General features: G+C 33.4%; 1 protein-coding gene across 2 annotated transcripts; it reads right to left on the minus strand.

Annotated features, from left to right (window-relative positions):
• Nucleotides 1-1144: 1144 nt before the first annotated feature.
• Nucleotides 1145-7211, minus strand: LOC147286922 (uncharacterized). Of its 2 annotated transcripts, none has more exons than XM_086241294.1 (15): nt 7059-7211; nt 6680-6756; nt 6398-6499; nt 5819-5893; nt 5404-5460; nt 5190-5228; nt 4928-5059; nt 4735-4794; nt 4445-4570; nt 4068-4120; nt 3720-3925; nt 3050-3251; nt 2650-2956; nt 2006-2082; nt 1145-1519 (listed from the first exon to the last, which is right to left on the minus strand). In XM_086241294.1, exons 1-15 carry the CDS (start codon nt 7171-7173, stop codon nt 1336-1338), a joined length of 1812 nt encoding a protein of 603 aa, XP_086097420.1. In that variant the 5' UTR covers nt 7174-7211; the 3' UTR covers nt 1145-1335. The 2 variants fall into 2 exon arrangements, with proteins under 2 accessions (XP_086097420.1, XP_086097419.1); XM_086241293.1 differs by having other exon boundaries at nt 4026-4120.
• Nucleotides 7212-9746: the final 2535 nt, after the last annotated feature.

Consider the following 9746-nt stretch of genomic DNA (forward strand, 5'->3'; position numbering starts at 1 on the left):
ATCGAGGATCTCAAGGCTCTTTTGGCGACTTTTGATCATACTCTGTGTCAATTTCGTCGGCGTGATTCCAATGTAGTTGATCATTTACTAGCTCGTTTTGCTTTGTCTAACCTTGGGTGCTCCATTTGGTTGGATGTGAACTCGGGGCCTCCTTGGCTCGAGCATGCTTTGTATGAGGATTCCTCTCATTAATAAAAAAAATTTCTCATCAAAAAAAAAAAAAAAAAATTGTATCAATTCACTTCTTATAAAATAGGAAATTAAGCTCTGAACTTACTTAAAAAACAAGTCTAAAATTCTCTGTACTGCTACATCAATTCTTGTTGCAACTAGAAATGGAGACTACAATATTGAGGTGATAATATATTACTCTTGGAAGCCAGCACAAAGTAGTCACTGCAAATTCATTGGTCATAGCTGTGAAGTCAAGGATGCCTGAGGAGATACTCAAGAAACACAACAGATGGAATTCAAGGATGTTACTAACTTGTGGATTACAGTAGAGAAGACTAGACAAAAATAGCAGGTAATAGACATCAACAAATCAACAATGGTAGGAAAAGCAATGGGGAGGCTGATGTTAGTTATCATTTTATTGCCCTCATGGATACTGTTCAGCCATGTTTTTAAAAAAATCCAAGCATATAATTATAATGGGAAAGGAAATGATTGTAGTAGCCATCAGTTCTTTCTTTCAAGTACTGGCAATCAATTAAATGCTACAGCTATTAGTCTATTACCTTAATTACTCCCAAAAGTTAGAAACCCTGCAAGCAATGAGCCAATTAAGACCATATAAAGAAACTCAAAACAAGCAAAATGTGCAATAAAGAATGATACACTGAAGGCTTATGATATAGTTCGATGACATTTCTCCTCAATCCAAGGCTCTTTGCATCATTGGAAGTCCCAGAGAAGTTAATCATCACAGCCTGTGCAACCTACACCTGACTTTTCTATGTCTGCTTGAATGGATCTTTAATGGGATTCTTTCAAGGGATCATACAGCTCAAATTAACAAGCAGCCGTTCATCTCCTTTTATTTTTCAATTAGCCCCTAAATCAAGTTCTGGGAAGCACAATTCCATTTAGCCCAAATTTTCTTTCCAACTTTTTTTCCCCAACATACATGGTAATATAGAGCTGACTATAAGTGCTTTCCTCAAATAAATATTAATCAACCATCTCATGTTCTGTATGAGAAATGCTATAATTGACTTCACATATAACAGAATATTTTCAGCATATTGTCTCATATGCAATACTTAGGTCTCAAGGCATAAACAGGACTATACACAAACTCAAAAACGAAAAAGCCTCCACTAATTATGTCTTCTAGTCTTCTGACCCATATACTTTAACATGCCATCCATAGTTCGATCCTGAAATAATTATGGTTGGCCGCAGGTCTTTTTTTGAACGTGGGACTGGGGAGGATGGGGGTGAGGATTGGATGGAACGGGGTGGGCTGCTACTTCGAAATTCTTGTGTTCTTGGGCGTTTGCCACTGTTTGGTCCCCTGTTACAATTAATTACACCATTAAATGCTGAAAACATGAGATTCGTAAAAGTTTTGAAATAAGAAAGAATGAAACAAAATGACAAATAAATCAATAAGAGTGGTTGTTATTTAGAGTGATTAGTGATATAGTAAACATGACTTCATTTTAATTAATGAAGTCATGTTTTAAAAAGAAGAAAAAGAAAAAGAGATCTCTGTTACTAAGGTGATATTTTACCATTAAAAAAAACAAGCATATCTTTTAATGTGTGCAATATGGACAAATAACCACAAAGCCTGGGATCCCATTCATTTCTGCCTAAACCCAATTGATCAGTGTGTGGAAACAGAAACTAAAAAAATTTGCACCGACCCGCATGATTGGCCAATCAAGTGGATAAAAATATATGTGATTTTAGTTGAGCTTTACAGAGAATAAGTAATTGCAAATCAAATCCAAGTGTGAGAGAAGCAAACTAACTACTTTTGAGGGGAAAAACATACCCACACGCCCAAACATCCTCTACTCGGGTTCGCTTTAAAAGAACATCTGCATACCAATCAGTCCACTCACTGTTTTTCTGTCAAGAGAATCAGAACTCTAAAAATGACTGAACAATGAAGATAGCAGCATGTTTGCACCATTCAGTTAAGATAATCTCATTTAGTTGATAAGTTCATAACTACATAATTCCATACAAAAGCAACAACCAAGAATATTATATTGAAGTCTAAAGGAAATCATATTGAACTAGTACTAAAATGGAGTTGTAGTAAAAAAAAAAAGGCAGAGTTTACAGGGACCAACAAAAAAAGGAATAAAAGATTTTAGGTTCTATGATTTTTCAACTTCAACGAAAGTACGAAAACACAAATATAATTTCCAAGAATATTATACTTTTTATAACTGAATTAAAAACATAGAAAAAAGAGTCTAGGGGATGCAAAAAATCAACACCATAAGACAAGAAGTGGAAAGAGTCTGCTAATCACTCAAACAACCATCTAAAAGACTGGCCTACAATCCATAAAAGAATAATGCAATTCAGTTGAAAATACTTATTTCATAGATACGAAACTTTTTTTTGGCCACATAGATACTAAATTTCAAAGAAAGAAACATAAATATAGAGAATAGATATAAAAACCTGCAGATACGCCCGAATCCATCTATTTTTGCTTCCCATTCTATTTTTGTTTCCCAGTTGATTTATTTTGTTGGATATACGTGTTAAATGTCCAATATTCCCTATCCTGGGTGGTGATCTGCCCTCAGCAGGAACTGTTGCCTTGTTCAAATGAGCTGCCAATTTGAAATTCTTTTCTGCTTCAAGAATTCTTCCAAGTAGATCACACCCACTAAAAAGATGTCGTAAGAGAGGAGCATTCTTGCTTTCCAAACATGATACTATTATGTTCTCTATGTGGTGATGTGCAAAGTTATTAAATGGGTACCTGGAATACTCGGAACGAAATTGAGGATTTATTATTTGCTTCATTGTATCAATTCACTTTTTATAAAATAAGAAATTACAGCTCTGAACTTACTTAAAAAACAAGTCTAAAATTCTTTGTACTACTCCAAGACGAATAAGTTCCTTCTCAGCAGCTTTACTACCAACTCTCAGCAATACTGAAATGAACTCTAATATCTTTAAATGATCTTCTCCAAGAGGTGGCTGTAACCTGCCATATGTAGTTAACAACACATTGTCCACTGAAGAAACATCCAAAAGCTTCAGCAAATCACCTGCAGGATAGAAGACTGATGATCAGTATTCAGTTTTTATACTCCTTGAAAGACCAAAATTTTCTCCTTCATAAATCCCACAACTACATGGACCAAAATGGTCATTCGCCCTTAGAGTTTCTATGCATGATTTAATATACATTGCAGTAATAATAAAACAAAAGTACAGGTTGTAAAACAAAAAAAAAAAAAAACGATTAAATACTTGCTTTCCCAATGCTTGTCATTATAGCAACGCACTATGATATTACTTAGCAGCTTAATTGTTCTGTGCATAATCAACAAACATCCAACGAGTGAAATTATGGGACCAGATTTTGTTAAATCTAGACATCAAGATGTGGGAAGCATTCTATAAATATATATATAAGTACCACCATGAATGAATGTGCATGCATAGCAGTCGTACACAAACACCAACTTAACTTAATGCAAGTACCATGCACCAATTTTAGGAGATAATCTTACCGAGCCTCTCCAGCATGCCCGCAACAGCATCGGAATTAGCAGTAACTCTAGATCCACAAGTAATTTTATGTCCATAAAAATGTTCACATGCTCCCAATGTTATCCTCCTTGGGTCTAACAAAGAGATGCATACCGACAGAGAGTTAATGAGAACAGATTTTGGTCGTGACTCCTCCAAAGCATGCCGAAATAAACTTCGTATAAAACTGCATAAAATACACATAAATACAAACTTCAACTCAGAAGCTAGAGCAGAAATGCGTGTATAAAAATTTCTAGTATACGTAAGACGAAATCAAATCCCACCTTGGGCTGGAGATTTTAGTAGATAGTCCAGGGGGAGCAAACCTTATTATAGCACAAAGTGTCTCTGATGCATCACCATGCACTTCAGGAGAATCCTGAAGAAATCATGCTCATAAGAATTTGCTCATTAACAGCAAATAAATCATCCTTCTATAGAAACTAGTAATTGAAAAACATATAGCAGAAAGGAACTATGCAATTTTCCTAAAGGCAAATCAACATTGTATAGCCTGCTTTTAGTAAGCGAAAGATTGCAGCACCATTTTCCATTAACAACATATTAGCAAGATCATGGTTCTAACTCTTTTCTCCAAAATCTTCACATAAACTATCATTTCGAATATGTAGTAAAGTAGGGGCAAAAGAATCCAAGACACCTATGGCATGAATATAACTTATATGTAAAATTAATTACTTACTGAAGAGCTGAACTTGTCTGCAATCATCTCTAGCACATCTGTATCTTGTATCTGGTGCAGTGCTTCCGTAAACTTTGTATAAATAAGTTCACGACAAATAATTTGGGTTTTCATGAACCGCACTGCCTAATTGATCAACCAATAAAAAGTATTCCAATATTAAATTGCCCACAAAGTTCTCTCTTACAGTTAATTAGAAGCTCAAGATGCCAATTACTGTTGCATATGCTTAAAACAGTGAAGAAGTTTCAAATACCAGAAGCAGTAAACAAATGTAACTAACAACCAACCTCCATGATAGATGTAATTCCAGTTTGGTTTTCTAACTTCTCAACAATTTCGTTAAGACCCTGTGTATGCACACATTAGAAAAGTATCAGCTCAGCAATACCTTACGAAGAAAATTACTTAACTTCTAATGTGTAATTCGTGCAATGTGTATATGCTCACAACTCACGCACGCAATACATCAAGAGTATTCACCGCTTGATTATACATAAGCCTCGTGATATGGGAGTGAGGACAATGTCTATCCTTAACACAGTCCAACACAATCCTCCTGACTAAATTAATTCCTTGAAATGGACCAATAGCAGAAACCATGCGTCGGGCTCCCTATTCATTTACAGGCAAATTGAAAATCATTAAATTTGTAATTCTCACTTCACCTGGAGGTTGGAAGACCAGAAAAAGAAATGTAGAACATATAAAACCATCAAAATCACAAAGGAGCAGTATCACTTACGGAAACAATAATATCACACTCTGTCAAGATACAAAGTTCCTGCTTCCCAATTATATTGTGAAACATTAGAGAAGCCACCAGAAAAAAGAATTAAAGATGTAACTAACAGAATCTGAAGCTATAGATATAATTGCCGTATAATTTATCTTTTCTTTTTTTATAACTTTTTTCAGTGGGAAGATCAGGAAAACATGATTCGGATCACTTTATGCACCTTTATGGTGGAATTCTCAGGGCCTTTGAGACGTTTCACCCATTCTGTAGCTTCATCCTGCACACATTATTAGTAGAGATTAGAATGAGCTAAACAGTGAGCTTTTGCAATTTCCAGCATTACAAAGATGTATTTCACTAACATCAAATTAGGTAGTAGGACAGCCAAATTAGGCTTATATGCCTCATATTATCCTCACATTCGTATTTCACTAACATCAAACAAAAGCTCTAATCATTATGTGACAGTGCTCAAGCCTGAAATTAAAAGGTCCTAGCCGCATCACAAGTTTACAACTACAGAGAATGCTTGCAGAAACATAGATTATAAAAGGTTAATAACTTAGATTTGTTTGAAGAAAAATTAACAGACACCTGCCAAAAGTAAATGGGAGGGAATTTTATTCAATACCCACCTTGGTCACACCTTCTTTAGGAAAGCGTACCTCGATGACTTGAGATAGCATTTCGTCATTCAGTATATTTAACGCCTGTAATCGAAAGTTCAAAACGTGATCCACACTCAAATCAGAAAATTAAAAATACAAGATAGTAGGTCAAATAAAAAATCAAATCCGTGAAAAAAGACATAATAAATTAGAGTTTTCAAGTAAATTAGACTTAATTAAAGGCAGATAAAATTGAGCCTGATTTTCATTAAGATGTATATATATATATATATGGGACCATCACCATCATAGAATTCCCCCATCCTGGTGAGCAGGTGGTTAGGTGAGCGGGAATTTCCTGCTCTATGGTGAGCGAGTGATCATTTTTGTATACATAAATATATATATATACACATATATATATTCTAACATAAAATCAAATGCATATATATGTGATTAATATTTATCCTGCAACCAATCCTATTTGAAGAATTACATCCAAATAACAACCTTAGAAAGTAGTTCAAATCGATTATTTTAACTTGTAGATCGAATGCTCATAGCTCATACACAACGGATAAAAAAAGATCTGTCATTTGAACGTACCCGATGTGGAGGAAAACCTACAGACAAGAGTTTAAGAAGATGCCTAGACTTTTGAGAGGGTTTAGTCGTTTTGTTTGATGAGACTGTCATGAAACCTTTAACCTGACCACAATTAGGAATACAATACTTTAATATATATATATATAATTTGAATTGAAATAAACCACTGGTCAAGATACAGAGTTGATTTCACAAATTCATATTTACAAATCCAACATAAGATTGAGTGTTCAATTGAAAAAAAAAAAAAAAAAAAACATTAATTTAACATGACAGACATACCAGATTCAGTTCACATGAAATACCATGCTCTTTTAAAGCAGATTCCACCGCCGGCCAACCTTCTTGCAAACCTTTATCTGCAAAAGGAATAAATAAAATAAAAAATCTAAAAATCTGAACTATTTGTTCTTTTAAATAATTACTTACGATAATAATAAATTAAACAATCTCAAATAAAAAATAAAAAATATGACATAAAAATGATATAGGTTAATTTCACCGGTACGGTGGTACACTAAGACAGCTAATCAAACTTTCACCCAAATTTTCCTAATCATAACTAAAACTTCAAAAAAATAAATAATAATTATTTTCCCACAATTTCTGAGGAGCCAAACAAATAAAGGAGAATTAGAACTAAAGGGGAAATAAGGTGTACCTGCGAGTGTAGAGTAGTAGATAGTGAAAGTAGTGAGTTTATGCGTGCCATCTTTGTTCAGCTCGATGACTTTATATGCGTGATTTTCACGGTCTCCGTAGTAAATGTTCTTCATTGTCGCCTGTTTCTGTTTCAGGCCTGAATCCTGGAAAAAGAAAAACAGAGAGTCGGTTAGACGTCGTGTATATATAGAGACCTAAATAAAAATAAAAATAATAATAATAATAATAAAAGGTTAAATCATATTTTTAGTCTGTGTAATTTTCACAATTTTCTCCTAAATCCAGCCCTAATTTTTTTTTACTTCTATTTAAGTTATTTAATTTTATAATTTATGATTAAAGTCTTTTAACTTTTTTTAAAATAAGAAACGTTAAAAATATTAAACTATAATTTTTCCTTCTTATTTTATCCTGATATCTATAGTTATAACTTATAACTTATAATTTTGATAATTAAAAATATATCTGACAAAAAAAAAATAAGGGTTTTTTTTAAAGTCCATCGTAGAAAATAGGTTTTTTTAAGCCTTATTGTCAAACATCAGGTCTCAATGTATAGTAAACTTTAATGAAATCACGTGTAAAAACGCATTAGGCACCGAGCTCAAAACAAGATAACTTATATAAATCTTATGTCTTTTATTTCATAAACATATAAAGAAAAACGTAAAACCAACACAAAACACAAAAATTCAAACTTTTGTAATAAAAAATCATAATTTTAGTAGTAACAAATAATTGTCACTATTTCTATAGTAACTATCGTCCCAAATAGTTACTGTTCTACAGTAATAATTGCTAGCACGTCTAAATCGCGCCTTCGACAAAGTTCGACCTTTATACTTCCAGATAAAAGAGAAGAGAGTGAAGAGAAGAGATAGAGAGAAATAGACAGAGAAAAAAAGATCACAAACGATAAGAGAGAGCAAAGAGAAATGACAGAGAGAGAATGTAGACAGAGATCGGAGAAAGGTAAGAGAATATCAAAAAAGGAGATGGAGAGAGAATTGATCGGAGATGAGAAGTAGAGAGAGAGAGAGAGAGAGAGAGAGAGAAAAACCCACCTATTTTTTTTAAAGGTGAATTTAAAACTAATTAGGTAGACCATTTTATCATTTGAGTAAAGTAATTGAGTTTATGTATCATTAAGAGTCCAAAATAGACTTTATAATAATTATCTGAAAAAATCATTATAATAATAATAATTTAGCAAATTCCATATAATTCAAAGAAACATTTCTATATTACATTATGGTCATTATCGAATTTTAATGGGCCAGCCCACTTACTGATATCATGTAACGTTCAGCTGGAATGATTAAATTGCCTCTTTATTTTGGGTGTGTATGTTTAGAATTAGAGTTTAAGGTTTAGAATTAGGTTTAGGGCTTAAATTGGGGATATCGAGGCTTTAGGAATAACATCTCATAGTTCTCCTAACCTGACATTTGGTCACCTTTGCGTTTTTGAATGGCTAATATTCTCACACATCTTTTTCTCTCAACTTTCTACCCCTCTTCTTGAATTTGTGAAATTACAATTGTATCCCAATATTAAAAGACCTTAAAGGACACCAAAAAAAAAAAAACCAATAAATAGTAGCCACTAAGTCCCGACCCCACCCTTCCACGGTCAGCCACTATCGCCATTATCACTGGTCATCCACCGCGACGGCCTCTCTCCCTTCCCTCTTCTTATATTTTTTCCTCATTTGTCTTTTTCCCTTTCTCTCTCATCCCTATGTCCCTCCGATATGTTGCAAAGGAAGGCCAGCCACGGCGAACTTGTCGACCTCTAGATCGAAGGTCGGCGAACTTGCTGGCCTCCAGATCGGAGGTCGTCGTCGAGTGGCCTCCCTTTGAAACATATCAAAGAGAGAGAGAGAGAAAGAGAGAAGGAAAATATAGAGAAGGAAGAAGAGAGAGAGGACAAAGGGGGGAAAGGACGATGGGCGGCCGAATGTGTGGGTGGTGTAGGGAGGTGTTGGGGTTTGGGATTAGGGTTGAGGGTGGGGGGTGGGGATGCTAGGTTGGTTTTACTTTTTTTTTTTATTTTTTTATGTATTGAGGGTGTTTTTGAAATATTAAGGTGTGTGAGGTGAGAAATCGTATAAATTTAAAAGAAAAAAAGTTGTGAAGTGAGTAATGTAACACCTCAAATTTTATTGATTTTGGGTTAAGGGTGTTACTAAGTTAATTGAAATTAGTTATAACTAATTGTTACTTTTTTTGAACACAAACATTGATTTATTTCACATAGACAAATTTATGGATTTACATTTATCTAAGTGTTTTATTAAAATTATGTCCCTTTACTTGAACTATATTTTTTTCACATATTTATGGTGATTTCGGATTTGAGGCAGATGCACACTTTTACTTACCTAAATTTACTAAATGACCACTTATGCACAACATGTTGACCTAATTACTTATACTTGGATAATTGGTTTATGAATATGACTTTGTTCACTAAATTGGTAATTTCGAATTTCAAAAGAGTGCTAAATAATAATAAAATAAAAATAAAAATAATAATAATAATAATAATAATAATAATAATAATAATAATAATAATAATAATAATAATAATAATAAAAGGTTAAATCATATTTTTAGTCTGTGTAATTTTCACAATTTTCTCCTAAATTCAGCCCTAATTTTTTTTTTACTTCTATTTAACTTAT

The sequence above is a fragment of the Dryas octopetala genome, chromosome 4 (genome assembly GCF_963921425.1).
Source record: "Dryas octopetala chromosome 4, drDryOcto1.1, whole genome shotgun sequence".
Taxonomy (NCBI): Eukaryota; Viridiplantae; Streptophyta; class Magnoliopsida; order Rosales; family Rosaceae; genus Dryas; species Dryas octopetala.